This window comes from Rousettus aegyptiacus, unplaced genomic scaffold, assembly GCF_014176215.1.
Source record: "Rousettus aegyptiacus isolate mRouAeg1 unplaced genomic scaffold, mRouAeg1.p scaffold_m13_p_8, whole genome shotgun sequence".
NCBI lineage: Eukaryota > Metazoa > Chordata > Mammalia > Chiroptera > Pteropodidae > Rousettus > Rousettus aegyptiacus.
In genome coordinates this window covers 29,333,180-29,357,324 of record NW_023416311.1, presented here as the reverse complement: position 1 = coordinate 29,357,324, position 24,145 = coordinate 29,333,180, and the positions used below count along the sequence as shown (strand labels likewise).

The following is a 24,145-nucleotide window of genomic DNA, read 5'->3' as shown; positions in this document are numbered from 1 at the left end:
TGTGAGAATATACTTGCAAATTACATGTCCAACAAAGTATGTATATATATATATATATATATATATATATATATATATATATATATATAAACTCTCAAAGCTCAAAAGTTAAAAACAACAATAAACAATCCAATTAGAAAAGGGGCAAAATATATAAACAGATATTTCACTAAAAAGGATATACAGATGGCAATTATTTGAACATACATGAAAAAATGTTCAACTGCATTAGCCATTAAGGAAATACAAATTAAAACCAGAATGAGATATTACTACGCACTTACAAGAATGACTAAAATTAAAAAAAAAAAAAAATGTGATTACAGCAAATGCTCCTGGTGAGGATGTGGAGTAACTGAACAACTCAAACATTGTTGGTGGGAATGTAAAATAGTCCAGCTGCTCTGGAAGAGTATGGCAGTTTCTTACAAACTAAACATGCACTTATCATTTGACTAAGCAATTGCACTGTTCGGCATGAATGAAAATACATTCACACAAAAATCTGCACACAAATGTTCATAAAAGCTTTATTTGTAAGAGCCTCAAACTGGAAAAACTCAAATCTCCTTCAGTGGGTGACTGATTAAACAGATTGTGGTACATGCGTTCCATGGAAAAAGGAATACACTACTGATACTTGCAACAATTTAGATGAATCTCAAGGGAATTCTATATTGCATAAAAAAAAAAAATCCAATCCCAAAAGGTTGTATACTATATGATTTCATATATAACATTCTTGAAATGACAAAATTATGGAGAGGGAGAACAGGTTGTTAGTAATTGCCAGAGTTTGCTGAGGGTAGTCGGGGAATACATGGCTAAGGCTATAAAAGGGGAGCACGAGATGTCCCTGTGATAGAACTGTTCTGCATTTTGACTGTGATGGTCACATGAATCAACACATCATAAAATTGCATAGAACTAAATACACAGACACACAGACACACACAAGTACATGTACAATGGGTATTCTATAGTTATGCAAGATGTTACCATTGAAGGAAATTAGATGAAGGATACACAGGAGCTCTGAATTATTTTTGATGACTGCATGTGAATCCACATCATCTCAAAATAAAAAGTTTTTTTAAAAAGAAAAAACAGAAGACTGTGTTAAAATATTTGCAATTCATATCATAGATAAAGGGCTAATGTCCCTGATATATAAAGAGCTTCTAGAGTTCAATAAGAAAAAATAGAAACAAACATGTAGATAGCCCATAGTATGTGGCAGGCACCATTTTAAGTTTTTTCCATTCTTTAATTCATTAAATCCTCACAACAGTCCTATATCATCTCCATTTTATAGGTGAGGTGACAGAGGCACAGAGAAGTTAAGCAACTTGCCCAAGGCCATATAGATAGTAAGTGGTAGAGCAAGGATTCAAAATCCAGCAGTCTGGCTCCACAGTGCAAGCTCTTAAACTCTATATTAAACTCTTAAATGCTGTAGATCTCTGGAAAAGACCCACGAAGCACTCAAAAAATTGTCGGAACATATAAACAATAAAGGAAAAACAACTGGGTCTTAAATTTAGAGGAGGAGAGAGAAAGCCAGAGAAGGTGATATAGACACCCTACATCCAGGGGACCAGCCTTCTTAGGGCCTCATCTGTCCACACCTCACTGCACAGTGCACAGACTTGTCCTTCAACACAAAAGACCAAGCCCGCCTTCCATAACCAGCTCCCTATCCCCCGCAGCCACTTGATCCAAAAGGCATTGAAGAAAAAGCAAAAAGAGAGAAGGCCATTCCTCAGCTTTAGCAGGGATACAGACATGAGCATCCCAGGTGATCTGGGCACACAGGTGTGGGGTAGTTGGGCTCAGCTTTGAAACAGAGGACTGAGAAGGGAAGGGGAAATCTCTCTCTTAGTCCATCTTCCTCTTGGACATTTTTACTAGCTGTCTGCCAAGTCTCCCAGACAGACCCAAGGAACAAACAGACAGCTCCAGTAAGGGTTGAACAGCACTGGAAAATCCAGCAGCAATGAATGACCCAAGGGACAAAGAACTCAGCATGACCTATCACCAGAAACACCTGCTAGCCGGCCTGCAGCCCTCTGGGCTCTTTGGAAAAGCTCTAGCCCGCTAAGCCTCACAGGTGGTCTGCCCCAATTCCCCTACATTTCCAAGTCCTGGAGGATCATGGGTATATCTGGGCAGGTAGGGGAGGTGCAGACAAAGGATTTTGGGCCCGTGACAGTGGAGACTAACAACTGGAGACTAACGTTTCATTTGACTGGTGATTTCTTCTCTCAGGTAGAGGGTAAAGAATGCCATCCCTGCAATCCTAGTCTTTTCCTCTAATTAATCTCAGCCCTGCCACTCCAGAGGGGAAAATGGGAACAGGTTAAAATATACTACAGACATACACAATTATATAGGAGCACATGCATCTGTGTACATCCAGCTGCACACACACCCCGTGTGCATGTCTGAGAGTAACTTCGAGGCCAAGGTCTTCATACCTGTGCCCAGCCCAAGGTGGGACTGAGTCAGGGCTGGCTTTCCTTCCCTAGGGCTCAAATACTAAAATGGATGAGGTTCAAGGCGAGGGAGAGACATAGGTAGAAAAAAGGTCTGGTGTCTGGGGCTAGAACTTTGTCTCTGGGTTCAAAGGCTTAAACCAAGACTGTTTTACCTGAGTCAACTATCTCCATGGTAGCTTTGGGCTGTTAGGAAGCAGGGCTGAAGGAAGTTGTAGCCACCATGTGTCTCCAAACCTTGAAGAGTATGCAGTGGATAGGAGCACAGGACCCAAACTGGAACCCCTGGAAGCTGGCAGGGAGCAGATCAATCAACCTATCATTTTATTTGAAGAGCCTGATGCCCAGCGAAGGGAAGTGACTCGCCCAAATGCCTCAGTAAAGTGGTAATAATATTACAACCAGGATTCACTGTCAAGTTCTCTTCCTGCTACTGCGCATGCATTCTTTGTCACTTCCTAAATGGTGTTCCTTCTACAAGACAGCTAGTTGGAGTATGCTTCCCACACACTAGGGGAAGGTTTGCTTTCTGGTTCATTCAGCACTGTTTTAGGCCATTGGATAGTAATCATAAACCCTAAATCTTAACCATTATCATAACAATAGAAGCTAAAATTTATTGTGTCCATGTTATGCCAGGCATCATCTCCTTGATCCTTATGACAGCCTTATGATCAGGTACTACTACTACTGTCCCCATTGTACTGATGAGGAACCACGGCTCAGAGAGGTTAACCAATTTACCCAGGATTATGCATCCAGGAAGCATTAGTTTAAAACCACTTCCCATGCTCTTAACTACTGCATTTCACTGCTGCTTCACAAGTATAAGTATAAGAAGGTGAATATAATGCAGATACTGTTAAGTACTATGAAAAAACAAAGCATGACGAGAGACAGAGGATGGTGGGTGTCTCCTAATGTCTAGGTCGGGTAGTCAGAGAAAGAGTTCTAGAAGATGTAGCGATATTTGTGCAGAATCCAGACTGGTAAGGATCCTGCCATGACAAGAAGGGCATTTTAGACAAAGGGAGCAAATTGGATTTTTTTTCCCCATGGATGATGGAAAGCTGCTGGAAGCTTTAAGCAGGGGATTGACATGTTTTACTGTGCAATGAATAGATTTGACATTTTCAGGAAATCTGATAATGATGGGAGAGGAGGGGAAAGGGTATGGATTGGGAAGAGAACTTAGGCATCTAATAGGATGGGTAAGTTTTGAGAATAAAGGAACCCTGGTTCCAGTGGGGCCCTAGCCCTACCACTTCTGCTTCATAAAGTCGAGTGGCCTTGGTGGAGGAGGTAGTGCCTGGGATCTGAGGGAGACAGGAGGGAAGGATGTCCAAAGTGGGATTTTTGCTAAAGGCTGTTCTAGGAGGCAGATTTCCCCAGGGTCACCCTGTCCCCCATTGCTCTCTACCAAGAGAAGGTTGAAGTGTGTAAGAATTCTTCCCCCCAAGTCTCTACCTCAGGAGATCCCACATGCTTTCCTCTCAGTTGGGAAGTTCCTCCTCAGGTCCCACCACAGTCTTTCTCCGGGACTCTGGGCTGGATCATGGACCTTACCCTGCCCCTTTCTCTCTCACAAGTCTCCTGCACCGGCTTGGCCAAGCCCAGACAAGACTTCATCATGTCTGGGAGAGAGAGAGAAGGGTGCGAGGTGCCAGCAGCTCTCTTGGCTACTGGACAAACTCCTCCCGGCCCCATCACTCCCAAGGCTAAGGAAGTTAAAGGAAAATGAGAACAGTGTTTCTTCCCATAGCCCACAGCCTGAAGCCCAAATTGGCTCCTGGGTCTGTAGTTACTTGCAGTTACTGTAGTTACTGCCTTCATCAGACCCTTCCCTAATCTCAGTCAAAATCTTAGGTCCTCAATAGGAAGACAGGATGAGGGGCTTAAACAGTGGATCTTAAGACAGTGAGGCACTATTCCTAAACCCTGGGACACAGACTGTGCATTTCCTATTCAGCCCCCAAACAGTTTCTAGCACATAATGGAAATGTGATGAGTAAGTGGTGATTGAAAGCACCAGAAATGAGCCACTGTGTTATCGGTATGTTTTGAGGACCCACCTGAAAACCTGAATAGGACTAGTTATCCGCGAAGCCACTTCATTCCTGTATTGAACACTTGCTATGTGACATGCATGTGTACAAACATGTAACATGTCCTGTGTGAGCTAGACTCATTACTTGGATGAATGAAAACATGAACTGTCCTTCAGTTTTCTCTAAAAAGTGGAAGCATACTACTTCATCATAAAGCTGTGGGGAGAATTACTTAGAATATGACATAAAAATAGTCATAGTAGGTGCTTAATAAGTGGTGGGTGATACTACTATGGCTGCAAATGTTGAGGCGCAGTGGACAGCATAGCAGAGCTGTAGGGCCGGGTTGCCCAGTGCTGCTCCACTCTTGGGTAAAAGGCCACCTGGATTCTCATCTAGTGGGCCCTAACTCTCCCAGAGCTGCTGGGGCCGGGTTGGGTGGGGTTTGCTGACTTTTCTACTGAATCAGGCCCTGTCAGCAAACCATTTCTGTTGCTCTTCACTAACCCCTAACTTTGCTCATGCGTATCCACTCGCTACTCACAACCTCTCTGTGAGCAAGACCCAGCATGCACAGCCCTCTGCACCCTTTCCCCTTCTCCCAGACCCCGGCCTCTATTGCCATCTCTTCCTTTTCCGCCCGCCACCCCAAGCCCTGTGAACCCGAAGTCCCCAAATTTTCCCCTTTTGTGAAACATCCCTACTTTTCCTTGGGGAGTCACCTCTGCGCCTTCGCATGGCCCCGCAAGAGGGCAAGGTAAGCTGGAGAGGCGACTTGCGGCTCAAAGTGCCCCCTTGTTTTTCCCTCCGATTTGGACTCCCTCCAAATCGCCATAACCTCCCTTGGGGCCGCTCCGCCCTTGGCGCCAGGTGAACAACCACCCTCCCAGGAAGCGGCGCTCACTGCCCACCAGCCAAGACTGGTGGCCACCGCCCCGCCCCGCCCCCACCCGCGCATCCCCAGCCTGGGGCTCGCGTCGCCGCGGGGGATCATGGGAGGTGTAGTCTTGGGCAGCTCTCGGCACGGCCGTGGCCAGTAGGGCTTGAGTGCCTTTCCCACAGGTGAGTGTCCCGCTGTCGCCATGTGCGTATTCAGACCCACTAACCTTCGCCGAGGCTGAGCCTAGGAGCGCCAGAGAGGCAGGGCAGTGGGCTGGCTGCTGGAGGCAGGCAGTTTACAGCGAGGTGTCTGTAGGGCCTTGGACAAGTCCCATAACCTTTACAACAGTCTGTCCTGCAGGTTTGCAAGGGAGCACAGGCTCAGGACCTGGCACGCAACTAGTCCTCCTCAGACAGGTGCTCTTACTATTGTTACCTACCTGGCAGAGTTGCCAAAGGCAGTTAACTCCCTAGAAGTGTGTGTTGTTCTCCGCCCCGCCCCACACACACACCCCCCACACCAACAGGCCCAGAGGTTATTCTCACATACATTTGGGCCAGCAGTTCAGGTGCCCCTCCCTGTCCCACCCAAGATTCCCTCATAGCCTCTGGCCATCCACAAATACACTCTACACCTACTCAGAAATATCCGATATTTATTTCCCAACATTTTGATAATTTTTTTACAAATTGAATAGAAGGAATGAAGGGGAGTATGTGGGATCCCAGGCCTGGCCCTGGGCTCCTGATGAGTAGTGACAGTATGAAAATGTCTCCTCACCCACAGCTCCTGGCCTGCTGCCTTAACCTCTCCTATCAACCTTACCTAAGAGTGAGGAGGGGGTTTTCTGAGGATGTGGGGCTCCTCCCTAGAGGGGACTCCGTGTATCCTGTTTTAGGCTCTGAACTGGGTCAGGCTGAGGGCAAGTGTGGGCCCGGATGTGGCGCCGTCTGCGCCTCTCTTGCCTGCGGGCCAGCTGCCGCAGTTGTTTTCGAATGGCCCACAGCACCAGGTACACTTCCCGCAGCATCTCAGCCTCCGGCGACTGCAAAGGGGACCCAGCCCTCATCTGGGAGGGAACTGAGGTAGAACTCACAGATGACTAGAAGAGAGAGAAGATGTGCACATGTAAACAGCTTGGTCTAGGGAGAAACCACTGGTGGAACCACCTGCAGATTAATAGCAAAGGTTTTTAATTCCACCTCCTTTGTTAGGCTTCAGCAGGCATTGCCTCCTCTAAGAAGCCTTCTCAGGCTGCATTAGGTGCTCCATCTCTACCCTTGTGTTTGCCTCATTGTTTCATTACTATTTGTTCTGCAGACTCATCTGTTTATCATCACCAGAATGAAAGCTCCTGAAGATAGGGACCACGTTTGATACACCTTTGAGTCTCCACTAGTGTTTCATGGAAAGTATGTTAATGAAGAAAGACCTCTGTCTCCAGCCAGAGCTCCCTCCTTGACCTTCAGGACTGTAGGTCCTAGTGCCTCCAAGACATCTCCCAGCAGATGTATTATCAACATCTCAACTCATCTTGTCCAAACACCTAAACTCATCACCTCCTCCCCTAAATCTGCCCTTGCTCCTTCATTGTCCCCTCAGTGAATGGCTCTAGCCTGCTCTGACTTCTGTTTCTCCCTAGCCCCTCACCATCATCTAATCAACCACCTGAAGCAACAATTCTACCTCTTAAATATTGCTCCAATTATTAATTTGTTCTACCTGATGCCTCTCCCTGGACTCCAGAATCTCCTCTCTTAGCTTGAACTGCAACACCTCCAATGAATTTTCCTGACTCTTCTCTTGTCCCCTTCTGACTCCCCTCCACAGGGCAGCCAGGTTAACTTTATTTTAATTAATGCCATAATACTTCATAATACTTAGAGTCAAAATAAGTTGATTTGGTAGTGATATATATATTTCCCTTTTCTAAATTAAGTTTTTGACTTTGAGATAATTGTAGTTTCACATGCAGTTGTGAGAAATAATACGAGTTCCTGTTACCCTTTACCAGTTTCCCCCAATAGTAAAAGCTCGCAAAACTCTAGTATAATATCATAGTCAAGATACTGACATTGATATAATCACTGATCTCATTCACATTTCCCAAGTTTTACTTGTACTCATTCGTGTGTGTGTGTGTGTGTGTTGAATTCTACTCAATTTTATATCATGTGCAGGTTCATGTATCCAATTACTATAGCTAAGATGCAGATTTCCATCATACAAGTATTTCTAATGTCCTTTCATAACAAACCTACCTCCCCTACCCCAACCTTGCAATCCCTGGCAACCACTAAACCACTAATTAGTTCTCCATTTCCATGATTTTGGCATTTCAAGCGTGATATATCTTATAAATCAGTAGTCCTCAACCTTTTTGGTACCAGGGGCTGGTGCTCCTATGAGAATCCAATGCCTGATGATCTCAGGTGGAGCTGAGGCAGTGATGCTAGCACTGGGGAGCAGCTGCAAATATAGATGAAGCTTCACTCACTGGCCCACCGCTCACCTTCTCCTGTGTAGCCTGGTCCCTAAGAGACCATAGACTGGTACTAGTCCGCGGCCCAGGGGTTGGAGACCCCTGATATAAATGAAATCACACAGTATATAATGAGTCCTTTTGGGATTTGTTGTTTTCATTCAACATAATACCCTTGAGATCCATCTAAATTGTTGCATGTATCAATAATTTGTTCCTTTTTATGGCTGAGAAGTATATCCATGGTATGGATACATCACAGTTTAACCATTCACCCATTGAAAGACATTTGGGTTCCTTTTGGCTATTATGAGTAATAGCTGCTATGAACATTTATGTACAGATTTTTGTGTGAATATAAAATTTCATTCATTTATTAGGATTAATGCCCAAGAGGACAACTTCTGGGTCACATGATACTTGCGGGGTTTTGTTTTATAAGAAACTACCAAACTGTTTTCCAGAGAGGCCATACCATTTTATGTTTCCACCAGCAATGTAGGAATGCAGGTGAGCTTTCTACATCAAAATCTGATTGTGTCACTCTTGCTGAAATGTCTGTAAGGCTCCTATTGCTCTTAAGGTCAAATTCAAACTCCACAACTGGCCACTCACTATGCCTTGTACTAGCTGGCCCTCAGCTCCAGGATTGCTTACTCCAACCCACACACTTTGGGCCAGCCCTCCACATGTTATTCTTCATGAAACAGAGCCTCCCACTCCCTCCACCTTCCTCTCACCACCCCCACCCCTGCCACCCTACTTCAAGCCAAGCTAAATCCTACAGGTCTCAGCTTCATCCTTTCTTCTGTTAGGAAGGCCTTCTTTGATTTCCCAGGCCTGAATGAGATGCCTCTTTCCTGGGCTCCCATAGACCCCTTACCTCCCATATTATACCCCTATGATACTAAACCAACAATGCTTATGATCTTGTCTGTAGCCCCCTTGATCTAGGTAAACTATGTTCGCCATATATCCTTGGAGCCTGCTTCAGTGTCTGGCACTTAACAGAGGCACAAGAAATAAATTTGAACAAGTGAATGGAGGGAGGAATGAATTATGGGGGATGGGAAGAGTGGGAAGGTTGTTGAGGACAAGGGGAATATGGTACTGACCTTCCAGCTGCACATTTGCCAGCCAGACTGCAGGGCCGAGACCATGAGTGTGGAGACAGACTTGACAGCTGTCCGGGGCAGCTGCAGCAGGGACCGGCCCCTATGGCCCAGCTCCACCTTAGCCCCATCTGTTATCTTGGCCAAAGCGCAGGGATTGGCCACCTTGGGGAACACTTCTGTCTTGGAAACCTTAGCCTCTTTGAGAGGCTCAACCAACTTCAAAGTCTCAGTAATGATGGAAGCCCTCTCCACCTTCAATGCATTTTTCTTGCAGTCGGGGTTTTCCAAGATGGTTGACTTAGTTTTGTGTTTCCAAAATACAACCTAAGAGCCAAGGAGGGGAGAGGAAGGATAGGAGAGAGGGCCAGAAAGAAGACAAAAGTCAGAAGAAGGGAAGGCACAGAGTGGGTAGGACAGTGTATATCCAGCCTCCTCCCTGGCTGTCCTACCCCTCACCACCTCCTCCTCTGTCTTGTTTGACCACAGGATGCCAGGAGGGGTAGGAGGCTCAATAGAGGGGGTGTTTCTGTGACCTAAAGGTCATTGACCAGCACTTCCCACCCCAGCATGGCATGAGGAAGGGACAGTCTCCAAAACTCACCCAGTAAGTAATCTTTCGCCAAATCCATCGAAAGAACTTCATGACTGCAGCCATTTCTCTTGATACAAAAGGCCCAGGTAGTGGGCAGAATCAGCATTTGGTACAGTGGGTAGCAGGGGAACAGGCTTCAGGCCAGTGGCCACCACCTAAGGGGTCTCTTGGGAACTTCAAGCACAGCAGTAAAGAAAGAAATAAAGAATCCAGGGGGAAAGTTCCCCTTAACAACTCATCCTAGGCCTTTCCTCCCCTCCCTGGGACAGGGAGAGGAGTCAAAGTAGATAAGAACCTAAGGGGAGGGAGAGTTCTAGCCCATTGTGAGAGCCTGCCTTGCCTTGACCCCAACCCCCGAGGCCCTTCCAGAACCTCTGAGCTGATACCAGCACCCTGAGCCCTCTTTCTCCCAGATCCAGGGAAGGAAACTAAAATTTATGGAGTGCCTGGTAATTGCTGGGTATTTCCCATGTACGATGTCCTGTAAGTCCGACAGCAGCCTTCAGGTAAGTATCATTTGGTCTCACTGTTTCCCTGTCCTGTCACCCCCACCCCAGCACATAGGCCAACATTCCCCCTCCCCTCCCTCTGCTTTGCCTTGCCTGCCCCTTCCCAGGACCCTGCAGGCCACTAGCCTCTTCCTTTATCTCTTTTAACCACTCTGTCTAAGCCACATTAAACCTTGCCAGTTTGGGCAAGATCTCCAGGGGAGCCCACAGCCTCCGTCTTTCTCCCAGAGGTAGAAACTGCCAGTGCAGGACCCCCCATCTGGACACAAGTAACTGTCAATGCCACTTTACCCATGAGGAAGTTGAGATTCAGAAAAACCAAAGAACTTGCCCAAGGTCATAAATCTAGTGAACTATTAGACATGAAGTCCCACCCGGGTTGGCCTCCAGTATCCATCCAGCTCTCCACTGGTCCCCTCTAGTCTGGGGTCAGGGTCCTCCTGAAGTGGAAGCTGCTGTTTTACCCACTCCCCGCAAGATGGGGTCCTTCTCTCTACCTGCCTCTTCAGCCTGAGACAGTAGCCCAGGGAGGCTGTCAGGGAGGGGCCTGCTTACTCATAAGGCCTTGTCCTCAGCCAGCTGGGGGTGGAAGCCACGGAGGCCAGCCAGGCCTGGCGAGGGCAACGTGTGCCGAAGGAGCCTGGCCCGCACCCAGCGGTGAGACAAGGGGCCTATTCAGAGCCCCCTGCCCCACCCCCAAACAGCCACCCGGATCCAGCCCACAGAGGGGACACGCTGGGAAGCTGGGGGTGGATCCTGCACAATCACCAAAGGCCTCATTGTTCCCGTCCAGTCCCCCAACTCCAGTACATGGGCCAACATCCCCCCTCCCCACTCCACTCCCTCTGCCTTGCCTTGCCTGCCCCTTCCCAGGACCCCGCAGGCCACTGACTCTCTCTTCCCTCATCTCTTTTGACCACTCTGTCTAAGCCACCTTAAACCTCGCCGGTTTGGGCAAGATCTCCAGGGGAGCCCACAGCCTCAGTCCTTCTCCCATAAGTACAAACTGCCAGTGCAGGCCCCCAGTCTGGACACAAGCAATGAGATGCCAACTTCCAGATTCAAGTTTCTTCGGAGTTTTTAATTATAATTATTATTTTAACGACAACCTGAATCTCAGAACTTCCAGATACTGTCCATACTCCCTCCCCTGGGCAGAGAAGAGGGCGCACTTTCAGGGAACAAGGTGGGGATGGGGTCTGCAAGAAAGCCTCCAATTCCCCCAAGCCATCTATAGCTGTTGGGTTCCAGAACACTGGCACCTGGGTGGGGAGGCTCTATCTAACACCCTGTCCAGAAGCCCTCTCTCCTCCATCAAGGCCTGAGAATATCCCAGCCCAGTCCTTGAGCACTACAGGGAGATTGAGGAATGGTGGGGTAATGGGCCAATTCTTGGGGAGCCTTCAATCCCCATCCCCAGGGAACATGGGGCATTAAAGCTGCATAGGAAGAGGGGCAGGTGGCTGGCGCAAGGCCTGGCAGCTGTGGCAGCCCCAAAAGGCACATTGTGAGGGAAAGGAGGCTCAGACGGAGGGCCCATTGGGCGCAGGGGGCCCAAGCCGCGGGACCCCCGAGGAAGGCAGCTGGGCCAGCTGTTCAGGGCTGGCCAGGGCACGCAGCAGTCCGTTCTCCTGCTCCAGTGCAGCATTCCGCTCGGCCAGGTCTCGGATCTGCTCCTTCAGCACCTCCACCTCCTCCCGGACGGCAAACATGAGGTGCGACTTCACCAAGTCCTGGGGGCCCAGGGATAGGCAAAGCATCAGACATCCCAGACCGCCCCAATCTCAGCCCCTGCCCAGTGCCTTGAGGGGCTGGGTGTGAGATCCCCTGCTCCCAGACAATGAGGGACTGCTGGGGGGAAAAGGCAAAGCAGGGAAAGAAGCAAGAGAGAGGCAAAGTCAGGACTCAAAGACAGAGAGATGGGAGCCTGGAGCCTAGCAAGAGACCAAAGGAAGTCAAGGGTTCCAGTGGAGACTAAAGGGTAGAGGACCCAAGGGAACCCAGCTGGGGTTAGGTGGAGGAGCTAGGAGTCAGTGTTCTTTAACAATGAGGACAGCAGGGGTGGAGCAGCGGGCTGACTAACGGAGGCAGGGCCTGGGCATCAGCACATGAGCCAGAACCTCTTGGGACCAAGATTGCTTCTCTTACCATGGCTTGTTCGATCTTGTTGTCAATGCCAACCAGGCTTCCGGAGCCACTGGAGAGACACGGGGAGATGAGAGATGAGGAGGAGGAGCAGGTGCCAAGCCAGGTATCTGGACACCCCAGCCGGCTGCCTTCCAGGTGCTTCTCAGAGCAGGCTCTGGCCTCCTCCATAAGCCCCATGGCTGCAGCCTCCCACCCACACCCCAGCCTGTACCTGTGACAGTAGAGAATCAGGGAAAGGAGGGTTTTGTCCATCCCCTGCCGCTGCCCAGGTCCCCCCAGGCCCCAGTAGGGTGGGGGTCCGGATGCCCCTCGGATGGGGGATGCTCCCCGAGGGGAGCAAGGAGAGGAAACACAGCCCCTTTTCTGGGGAGGCCCTGGAGCCATCCCCACCACTCAGGTTTCAAATGATGACACCAGGGACTTGACAGAGACTCCTGGCTGAGCCATCCCCAAGGAGCAAAGGTCTTCAGCCCCACCACCAATAGAAAGGGCTATATCAGAAGGACTGCCTGGGGGGCTCAAAGCCCCCCGGGCAGAGCGGGGTCCGGCTGGTGCCAGGCAGGCAGTGAGAAGATAGTGCCCAGGGGGTGCTGGTCTGAAAGATATACACCACCCCCTAGGGCAGAGCCTGGCTGCTATTGGCTCCTTAGGGACACGGGGACCCCCTCCCACTGGCTCCATGGTGGGCGGGAATTCCCAGACACGGTCAGTGCCAGTGTCCCCCTCTCACCCTGGCACCAATCCCAGAACGGAGAGGAGGGGGCCGGCTGAGGGAAGTCAGCTGGTGGGCTGGGTCGGGGGAGGGGCTGTGGGGCCAGAAGCCTGGGTCAAGGAGGGCTGTGAAGGGTGAGGGAGAGCCTGGCCCTGGTAGGCCTCTCCCCACCTCTGACCCCATCTGACTCTCTCTGGACTAACACTGGCTTCCCTCAAGGGCTCCATTCTTCTCAGTTGGGATGGGGGGTGGGGGAGGTTGCTTCTGATGTGCTTGTGGTCTCTCTTGGACTGTAAGCACCCCTACAAACACAAAGTTCACATCATGGGTGACCCCTGGTACCTGGCCAGAGAGTCCCCCTCCTCCCATGGTGAGGGCCAGGAGGAATGGGAAAGGTTACTGTGGCAACAGAACAGAGCTCAGAGCCCTGAAAGACAAGTACGGCCTATCGTCCTGGGTTTGGGGTCTGGGGTCTTGAAGGGAGTGAGGGCTTGAAGAGAAGTAGAGTAGTGAGGCAGGAGGTAGGTCACTGGGAATAAAAGTGGGGGCTTTGAAGACCCCTGGGAGCAGATGACAGGGAGGGCAGAGAAGTTCTGGCTGAAGTTTGTTAAGTGGCCACCAGAGGTCGACTCAGGCCTTGCACAATGGTCCTCAGGCTCTGGGTCCCAAAACCTGACTCTGTCTCAAGCAAGTCTCCCAGAGGCCCAGCACCTACAAAAGTTTTTGCACCTGCCCTATCCTCCAAGGATCCCTCTCCCCACCACTCAGGCCCAAGGCTCCTGCTACATCCTACAGCTCATGACCCACACTCCAGTTGCTGCCTCAGTCCCAGGGTCAGGCCTTCACCCATGCCCCCTGTGCTGCAGGAACACCAGTCCCGTCCTCGGTTTTGTTCCCAGTTTTGTCCCTTTCAAAGTAGGTGGCCCCAACGTGCTGTATCCTGTCCCCTTATACTCTCTTGTCAAGCCCTCTCTCCTGGTTGTCAGTTCCAACTTGCTTTCCTGAATGGGGTGGGGTTGGGGGGTTAGCACTCAATTTAAGGTGACCCTTGGATGAGGCCCTGCAGCCAAGAAGGTAGCATGAGGGAGCTGGGAATTTTCCATGTCCCATCCAAGCTCTAGGTGTAGAAGGTGCTGACAGGAGGGTAACCAAGGGGTTGACCAGGCCTGAGAGAGCAGAAGAAGTGGGATGGGGGACAGACACCTGGGACTCCTGGAGTTGGGAGGAGAGGACAAGTTTAAGAGTGGAAGGCAGATTGGCCAGCTGGAGAGTCAAAGGTTTTCAAGCTATTTCAATTGGAGACACCTGGTTGGAGACTGAGCCACCACAGAATCCTCTCCCCACCCCCAGTACATATAGATAAACAGAGACCAAAGAGGGGAAGATTCATAAGAAAAGGAACCCTGGCGTTGCTTGGCAGACACTCTGGTAAAGATGCCAAGTAAGTTGTTCATTCTTGCCAGAAATAAAAGACTACTACAATAAAAAACATTTGTTGGATGACAGATGACTATCTCTTGTTGATCTAGTGCTAAAGGGTTTTGACAGCATTTTCCACTGTCACATCCTAATTATAACACTTCAAGGGATGAGGAGGACTCTGGCTGGCAACCCAAGCCCTCCCTTTGAGAACCCCAAGTGAGGGGCAGCAGGCACTATGCTGGAATTCCTGGGCAAGGTCAGGAGCCAGAAGCTTGGAACTGGCTGGGTGAGATCAGCTCTCACCACAAGTCCAAAAGGCGACTTTGTGTGAATTACAGCAAAATATGCCCTTCTTCAAGACATTCATTGCCATCTTCCAGAAAACTGTCATGACTTCAAGAGTTGACAGCGACTTTAAATGTGAGTGCTGCCCCCTGGAGTTGTACAGGGCACAATATACACAACCTGGTTCTGTTTCTGAAGGACTCTTAGGTTCTGGGGCAAGGACAGCCCTAGAGTTGGTATTTCTTTTTGAAGGTCAAATGAAACAAGGACCAGATGAAGTTAAGCAGGATATATGGGAGAGGTGAGGAGGTTCTGATCCTGGAGATAAGGACCAGCCCTTCTCCCTCACTGTGTTCTGAGGAGTCCCCAGGGGCTGGGCCTCAGGCCAACAAAGTGGCATCCGGCTGCCCTGTCTACACTCCCTCCCGGATCTGTGGTGTCTGGGTGTGGGGCCAGGCCAGGAGTTAGGGAGGATGGCTCCTTGCCCAGTTTGGGGGAGCTATCCTTGCCTCTGTCCTGGGAAGAAAGAGCATCCTAGAGATAGTTGCCTCCTCCTCTTCTCTTGGGACACAGGCATCTAGTAGGAGAGTGGAGTGTGACTCTGGGGTCAGACCCAGGCTCTGATTGCAGTCTTGCCACTTATTAGCCACGTGACCTTGGGCAAGTTTCTAAAGCCCTTCTCCTCTGAGTCTGTTTCTTCATCTAGAGAGTAGATATCATGGGGTTGCTTTTAGGATTATGTGACATAAGATACAGCACCTGACCCAAAGAAGACACTGAATATAAATGTGCCTTTTTCCCCGAGTTCCTGGAATTCATTCCTTATAATGTCTGGATCTCCCATGTTGGCCATCCACCCACCCATCCATCTATTCACTTATTCAAGTACCCTCTAACTGCCAGGCCCTGTCGAGGGCTCAAAGGTTCTTGCAACTCAGGGGCATGCAAGCAGTATGAATTCACCGGGCACCCTCTGTTCTCCCAACCCCAGATTCTGGGATTGGTCAGGCATCCTTGATTTGCCACCTGGGATCCAGGCACTTAACGCCCCAGCCCACTTTCCCTCTTGAGAGGGAGGTCCCTTGCCACTCAGACTCTGTTCTCCCACCAGCTCTGGGCACATCAGCAGGGTGGGGTACGAGGCGCTGGGCTGGGCCAGAGTGCCAGAGGCTTATAGTGGAGCAGGGTAACATGGAAGCTGAGAGCTGGACCAGTCAGACTGGGGTGTATGGAGGGGATGGGACAGAGGGAGGAAGGGAGTGGATAAGACAATAGAACTGAGGAGGCTTCTGGAGGCTGAACTCTCTAAAAGAAAGCAGGAGGCTGGGCTCTGGAATCAACAGGGGTGGAGGAGGGACAGGGAGCCCTCATGCCAGGAAACCTCCCAAATGGGAGGGGAAGAGGGTGGGAAGAGCTGAGAATAGCAGCTTATGGGGACAGGTGACTCTCTTGGCCCTGGCCGACCTCACACCTAATATATTCTTGAGAGGGGGAGTCCAGAAGTGACCCTGACCATAACCACTCTGTCCCTCATTCTCCTTGGCCCCCACCAGGCCCCTCATCCTTCATCCCATCCACCAGCTCCCAGCTACCCCTTCTTTTTCCTCTCTGGTTTCAAGTTCTCTCCAAGGCCTCAGGCCCTTTTCTTTGGTGGGACTCAGTCCCTGTGTTGAGGAGGAGGGAGAATCAACTCTGGAATAGGTACCCCCAGTACCCACTCACTCATAAAAAGCCCCACCCCTTATTTTCCTTCCAAACAGGAAGTCCCTCCCCTCAAAGCCTCAAACAAGAAATCCCACTCCTCCATCCAAAATAAAAGTTACAGCTCCTTAGCCATTCTCTAGGGTTCCTATCAGTCCTCTGCCAGAAGGGAGCAGCCTGGCTATCTGACTCGCAATTTTGTTCCTCCCTTTTCAGCTTGCTGACGTTCATATGTTGAAACTTGGCCCTTGAAACAGGAAGTTCTGCCTACCCTGCCACTGAACTGAACCGGACATTCTCCCCTGAAGGGCAAACCCCAGCAGATGTGCTCTCCTGTGCCTTCCCTGTGTCTCACAGCCATCCTTTCCTTGGCTTTGGCGTGGCCGCAGTTTTACTCAGCCCCCATGGTGTTCCCAACACAGAGAACAGAACTTTAGGGGCATGTTTTCTTGGTGCTAGAGGTTCTAGGATACTGATGTAGTCCACATGGACTATAAGGATGTTATCACTAAAGACAAGAATCCCATTCCCCTCTGCAGGGAGAGGGAGCTGGAAACTGGGAGGAAACTAATTCCCTATGCTTTTCTCTAGCACGTTTGCCAGTAAGCTCTTAGGGTTGGCCAGATGATCGCTAAATCTGCAAGAGCTCTGGAATTTGACAACAATGACTCCCTTCAAACTCTTAAAAAGTACTATGATTTGACAATCCTAAGCCAGGGAGTCCCACCCAGCTCTCTCCACAGAGAGGGAGTGGGTTCCAAATCAACTTTGCCCAGTGTGTTATGCCCAGGCCAGAATAGTCTGTTTAAGAGGTCCTGTCCAAGTCCAACTTAGGGGAAGGACACCTACCAGGCAGTTTCATGTGGCTATCCCAGTGCTGGGTGGAGAGCCACAGCCCACCTACCTATCGTCATCGCTGTCCAGGTGGCCACTGATGGCCAGCATGGAGCGGGCCAGGCTGAGGCTCTGGGCTGCCGCTGCTCCAAAGGGGTCTGGAGACTTGTGAACCAGACTGGCATCGGGGAAGAAGTAGAGGGCCGGGGAGCTGGGGCGAGAGTCGAATGGGGGCACCTGGAGGCAGAGAGGTAGGAACTATCATGTCAAGCAAGAGAAAGGAACCAACCACCTTGCAATTTGCCTAGTATTCTCCTTCCCTCTCCACCTTGCCCCACACACCCTCGTTCTCTTCCAAGGACCCAGAAGTCCTGACTCTGCAGCCCCTCTCTCCCCCATGTCTAGGGAAAGCATTGGGCAGGTAATAGAGGCAAGAAAACAGCATCTATCCTGAGGACTGGGTGAGTGGCTTCCAAAAAACAGAACACAGAGTATCAGAGAGGGGTTCTAGGCTGTATGTCAACACTCTTCCACCAGATGAGCCAGGACCCCTAATCAGGGGCTAGTCAGAGAGTGTCTGCTTTCTGTCACCTGACTTCTTAAAGCATCTTAAATATCACTTCCTCAGAGAGTATTTCCTCATCATTTGACTAGTAATTCCATTGAACTGTTCTATTTTTTTAAATAGCACCTAACGTTATTTGAAATTAAAGTATTTTTGTTTCTCTGCTGCTAAAAGGTAAGCTCCAGAGGGCAGAACTTAGTTTGTTCAATAGCTATTTGTAGAATAAATGAATCCTCAGAAACTGGTCCTCCACCCCCCACCCCCCATCCCACCCATTGTACCCATTCAAGCCTCTCCTCTCAAACTTCTCAGGACTCAGGTGAAGTTCTGCTCCTGCTCTCTGGCCCTGGGGTGAAGGGGAAGCAGTTGCGAGATGGGGGAGGCGGAGCCTGGGCGTGGACCCACACAGCCTAACAGGAGCTGGGGGCGGCTGCAAAAGGGCGGGGGCCACAGGAACAAGACGCCTCTGGGAGGCCCCAGGAGGCCCCAGCTTCGAAAAGCCAAGAACAAGGAGTTCAAGGACAGAACAGAGGAAGGGGGCCCAGGTGATGTCCCTGGCCCTCCTTCTGGCCCCTGTTAGAGGCAACTGAGAGACAAGAGGCATAGGGTAGTGTAGAAAGAAAACTGACTTTGGGGCAAGGAAGCGGCAGCACAGATGCATACACACAGAATGGGATAAGGACATGGAGAAGGAAAGGGGGGCTGGAGGTACTTAGGAGAGAGGGTCAGGGTCTGTGGGTCCAAGGGAAGCTCAGGCAGAGCTTAAGGATAGAGATCAGAGGCTGGGGGCAGAGGGGGGTTTGCTTTGGAATGGTTCGGGGAAAGGCATCATCAGTAAAGGAAATAGCATCTTATCCTTTGGGGTAAGAATTGAATGAAAGAGCTCAAGAAAAAGACAAGTAGGAATGGCGCGGGTTAGAAATGTGAGCTTAAGGCCAGGAGCGGGTAGGGGGAGCTGGTCCTGACCAGTCCTGACAGGGCCCAGACATCCAGTCTCAGGTTATTTTTATACTGTGGTTTGTGCCCAAGGCCAGGAAGGGGAAAAGTTCCCATCCCCACACTCCTGCCTTTCCTCTCGCAGCCCAAGGTGTTATTTTCTCCCCACAGCCACATCTAACCCCCACATCCCTGGCTACCCACCCCCAAGCCCCACCCTGGAGACCCAGGCATCTTGCCCCCTAGCCCAGACTTGTTCCTTTTTTGGAGACAGGAAGCAGAAAGCAAAGTATTTAACTTTCTCTGCTGCTTCCCGCCTCTCTCCCACTCCATGGTGGCCAGTCCCAGTTATTGTTTCTGGAGAGTCCCAGACACAGGGAACTGAGACAGACAACTGGGGGTAGAAAGGACAGACCAGTAAGTCCCATCCTTGCAATGGGTTCCCCTACCACCGAATTTCTAAAATTTTCAGAGAAATTTGGCTTGGAACAAAGAAATTTGGCTTGGGATAGGTGGCTAGTGGGAAGAAAGAATTCCCCCATCTTGGGTATTGGGATGCAAAGGAGAGACAGCAGAATGCCTGGCAGCTCCAACTCTGGCAGCTCCTCTCTCAGAAGCCCAAACACTCAGCCCTAGCTGGGAGCCTCCACCCTCAATACCTGAAAGGGGGGACCAAGACAAAAGGTGAAGGCCACAGCAAGGAGGGCACATCTCTGTGATGGAGAGCTATATAGTGATGGACACTGGGCCAAAGGCAACAAATGAAAGGCCAAAAAGAAAGAAAGGAGGTGCAGAATGTGTGGAAGAGGGGCCCTGAGAGAAAACAAAGGCTGTGTGAGGTGTAGGAATGGACTTCCAAGTGAGATGGCATAAGAAAAAAGAGGGGCTATCTAATCTGACAGACAGGTGGTGATGGAGTGGGGAGAGGTCAGTATGAAAGTGGAGGCCAATGCCAAGATGGGCAAGCATCACCCTTCAGGTACCCCCCCACCCACCCTGGAACCCAGCTCTTACCTGCCCCATCTCCTCTGGAGCAGCCAACTCCATCCTAGGCCGCAGGGCTCCATCCTTATTTCGGGACAGTGGAGGGGTCCCAGCTGCTGAGCCCCCAGCTTCCACTTCCACCCTCAAGGAGGGCAATGGTGTGGTGGCTCGGGATGTGCCTGCGCTATCCCCAGCCCTGGGCTCTGGGGGGCGCTGCTGGGGTGGGGAGGCCGACAGAGGGGGTGTCTCCACCTTGGCCTTGCCAGGCACTGCCAGCTGGCCCAGCCCCCCAGTGAAGGAGCGGGCCTGAGGTCCAGGGGAGGCGGGAGGTGGGCGGAGCCAGGAGCTGGGACCCTGAGACAGGCCTGGCTGTGGAGAAGGGGCGCCCAGGCCCAAGCTAGCCAGCTCCAACCTGGAATCCAAAGATCTGCCCCCGGTGCCCCCCGAGGCCCCTCGAATCCCCTCCAGAAGCCTGCCGAAGCTAGGGGGCTCCAGGTCTCTCTCGTAAACATCCACACATGTCCAACGACCTCGACGATAAGGCTCTCCTAGGCCCTGGGGCAGCTTCACCACCCGGAAACGGGAGGCGGGAGCCCCAGGTGGCGGAGAGCCGTTCCGGGGGGTTCCCTTGCCTCCTGGCTCGGGGTTGGGTTCCCCGTTGGGTAAGCGGGGCGGGGGCCCAGTGGGGGCTGGCAGGGTAGGGGTATCTGGACCCCCTGGACTCCCAGGGCCCTCATAGTCCGTGGTGACGCTGGTGATTTGGAAACTACTCTTCTTCTTGCCCCCACTCATGGTCCCTGGGGCTCAGGACTGGGCCAAGATGGGAGGGGTGGGGTGGGATGGTGGTGGCTCTTCGAAGGGGCTCAGGCGCCCCTGGAACAGGGGGGCCACATGGCGCGGACATCAGGGCCCCTGGGGACGTCTGGGTCCGACATGGCGGGAGGGCCTTGCAGGAACTGGGGGTGCCTGGTTGGTGAAGGGAGAACAGGGTAGGGGAGGCGGCTAAACGGGGGGGAGGGCAGGGGCAGGTTTTTCCTGCTGCCGTCGCTGCCGAACTCCAGAGCTGAGTTTGCAAACTGGAGAGAGAGAGAGAGAGAAAGAGAGAGAGAGAGTGTGTGTGAGTGTGAGAGAAAGCAGTGGGCAGGCCACCTCCGGGGCTTCCTCTCTGGGGAGCAGAATGGGGGAGGAAGGGGAAACCGCCAGAGACCCAGAGACAAAGAGACAGGCAGAAAGGGCAGAGACCAGAGCAGAGGGGACGATCAGAGCGGGCTCATAGAGCAGGAAGAGACAGCCCAGACCCAAAGTTGGACATTTCTCGCCTGGGATTCAAACTCAAGGGACTCCAGTTGTCCCAAGAGACGAGGGCTCCAGGGTCTGGTGAACAGGGGTAAAGCAGTTCCTTATCCCGCCTCGGTTGCCCGGAGGCCTCTTCTGGTCCTCAAGGCCCCAGCAGCCCAGCTCCCCTATCCCTGGGGCAGGCCCTTCCCGCCTCCCCAGCGGCCCGCCCAGCCCAGAGACCTACCTCTCAGCCTTAGTCACTACGCTGGGCCGGGGGTCCCCGCCGCCTAAGACGTCGGGCTGTCCTTTTCCTGAGGCCTCCTGGCCCCAACAGCGCGAAGAGCGCAGGCAGCGATCAGAGGCTGTCTAGTCTTCTTTGGGCGCCTCGCCTCACTCCGCAAGGCATCTCCGTGGAAAGTTTGCGCTCCGGAAAAGAGAGAACCCCCGCCTTCTTGGTAGAGCCCAGGCTCGGCCTCTGAAGCCCCAAGTGTCTCTGGGCTGATGCGGAAGGGGACGATTCAGCCCCCGATCCTCCAGGTGGAGCCGCCTCGGTGGTCGGGGCAAGTGGGTCTCCCAAGTCTCCTTTCTTGTGGTATCGTTGGGTCTCTCCACTGCTCAGCTCCTCTCGGTTCTGTCTCTCAGTCTCTTTCTGGGCTGTTGACAACCCCCACACCAGGAAGTCCTGCCTCCTCGGGCCTGCTGACTGCTCCTCTCCTCCTCCTTCCCCTCTTCCTCCCCTTCCTCCCCTTCCTCCGCCCTCTCTCCCTCCTGGGGCTCCCTGCCAGCTGGCGCGGGGCCAGGCCTGCCACCGCCAGTGCCGGTGCAGTTGCCGCTGCTGCTCCTACAGCTCCTGAGGCCACCACCAGGCTCCCTTAACCCCACACCTGCACTGCCCCAGCCTAGCTCTTCCCCGGAGGGAGGGGCTGTGGAGGGCGGAGAGAAAGGGGAGGAGCCTGCCTTACTTGTAGACACAGCCATTGGCCTGCAGACACACAGAAGAGTAGGAAGGAACTGACCAAGAGCACTACCGGTGACTGCCACCCCAATAAGTACCCAGTATATGTTATGCTGCTGCAGCAGCTATTATTGCTATATTTTCGCTGGTTTTCACAATCACTGTATGAGGAAGGTACTGTTATTCTGTTTCTATTTTTAAAAAATGGATTATTATGACAGTTTTCAAACATGCAGTAGAGAAAATGATATAATGGACACCCAGATATCCACTATGCAGTTTCAACAATTATCAACTCCCAGCCAATCTTATTTCATCTATACCCTCAATATCTTTTGTTGTACTGTGCTGGAGTATTTGAATCAAATTCCAGACATCATATTATCCCCCTTCTTAGATGTGTAGAGAGACCCAAGAGGTTCAGAAAAGCTGTCAGTGGTAGAGCAAAAACATTCCACACACTCAGGTGTGTCTGGCTCCCATACAGAAAATGATATCACACATGCACGTACACACAATCTGCATGCACCCACACAGATGCACCTAAGGATGAACCACTGGCCCCAATCATATACTCCTCTCCCACTCCTCTCCTGTCTCATCCCATTCTTTGCTCACTATGGAGAATACACACACACTCATGAAGGGCTGACAATATGCTTGGCTTGAAAGAATAAACCTCCATCTCCCATTGTCTCTTTTTTAGCACCCCAACCAACATTCCGAAAGGAATTATTTTAGCAAAAGTCACCTCTGCCTTCAACTCCTGGGTTCAGGAAAAAAAAAAAAAAAGGATTCTAATTAATTTTGATCAGCTAGAACTATTCTCACACACTCCAACTCTCTTCCCTGGCATCATTCAGAACACATCACTGCTGCTCCGCCCCCAGATTCTCCTTCCTGCAGCGCCAACTAGTTACAAACTATTCAAAACCTATCCTTGCACCCTCCCCTTCCCACCCCAGACACTTGGCATCATCTTGGACTCCTCCCTGTCAACAGACCCTGGGACGTTGTTGGGCTCTAAGGAAAAGTGTATTGCATCAATAAGTAAAAACTCATTCACACTAAGGTGTAAAAGTGAAAGGATTGTTACTTGTTTTAATGTGTTACTTCTCCCAGGGGCATTTATAATAGCCTTTAATTAATGGGGCCTTTTCCACTTACAAACGACGTTGTATTCATTACTTTACTGCCCCCAACATTACTGAGGTAGGTATGAGATGGAGCGTCTCTCAGAGAGCTTGCGATGTTTGCCCAAAGCCACACAGCACATCTGCAAAGACCGCCATATAAAGGTTCCAGGGATTAAGGCATGGGTATCTTTGGGGGTCCATTTTTCAGCCAGTTAAGGGTAGAAGCGAGGTTTTCTTGCAGCCAAAATGCACCAAATGGAATTCTGAGGGACAAATTTCTCTGCGAGCAAATGAGAACGGTGATGGGGGGGGGGGGGAAAGGGCTAGGTGGTATTTCTCAGCGGCCGCAGAGGCCGCACCCAGGCCGTGGCCACGAAGGTCGCAGTCAGAGGCCAACCCAGCGCGCCGAGGTCCTGACCCGCACCGCCGCGGAGTCAAAGGTTATGGTAAGGATGACTTGGGCCTCGGGGGCGGACAGGCGTAAGACTTTGAGCCAAGCGTTGAAACAAGGTCCAGGCGCCTTGGAAACTGCAGTGATAGGCAGGCCACCAGCACCAAGTGAACAAGCTCCAGTGCCCTCCCCACACCTGGGGGGCGGTGGGAAGACGGGGCGCGGCCAAGGGCGCACGCCCCCTGCTGGGCAGAGACACAGATAATCAGGCTCCAGACTCTCAGCTCCCTTCGGCCCGGAAAGCGGCCCCCTCTGCCGGCCTTGTCGCCTCACTGCATTCTGGGCCCCGCAGCCGCAGCCTCGTCCGGGCCCACGCGGGGTGCGCAGCCCGCGAGCGCCTGGCGCACACGGGATGCGCTCGGGTGCTGGCCTCGGGCTGACGCTGGAGGGCGCTGCTGCGCGCTGCGCCTCGCTTCATCCGGCCAGGGCCTTGGACACTGCACCCAGCATCGCCCGGCCCGGCAGGGGGCGAGAGGCGGCGAGAAGTGGATGCCCCAAAGTGAGGGCGGGCTGACACCAGGTCCCCTGAGCCCCGCAACCCTTCTCCGAGTTCTCTCATGTACTCCGCGGCCCCCATGACCCCCACACCAGGCTTGTGGCGCGGCGCGGTGCAGCCG

The 24,145-nt window shown here is 51.7% G+C and overlaps 2 protein-coding genes across 2 annotated transcripts; both read right to left on the bottom strand.

Annotated features, from left to right (window-relative positions):
* Positions 1-6,058: 6,058 nt before the first annotated feature.
* On the bottom strand, positions 6,059-11,043 carry CUNH7orf61 (chromosome unknown C7orf61 homolog). Its single transcript, XM_036225814.1, has 3 exons — positions 9,622-11,043; positions 9,021-9,344; positions 6,059-6,525 (listed from the first exon to the last, which is right to left on the bottom strand). The coding sequence occupies exons 1-3, from the start codon at positions 9,673-9,675 to the stop codon at positions 6,292-6,294; spliced, it is 612 nt and encodes a 203-aa protein (XP_036081707.1). The 5' UTR covers positions 9,676-11,043; the 3' UTR covers positions 6,059-6,291.
* A 138-nt stretch (positions 11,044-11,181) lies between these two features.
* TSC22D4 (TSC22 domain family member 4) lies at positions 11,182-21,905 on the bottom strand. Its single transcript, XM_016124821.2, has 5 exons — positions 21,231-21,905; positions 19,739-20,784; positions 17,294-17,460; positions 12,270-12,318; positions 11,182-11,854 (listed from the first exon to the last, which is right to left on the bottom strand). Exons 2-5 carry the CDS (start codon positions 20,498-20,500, stop codon positions 11,645-11,647), a joined length of 1,188 nt encoding a protein of 395 aa, XP_015980307.1. The 5' UTR covers positions 20,501-20,784; positions 21,231-21,905; the 3' UTR covers positions 11,182-11,644.
* Positions 21,906-24,145: the final 2,240 nt, after the last annotated feature.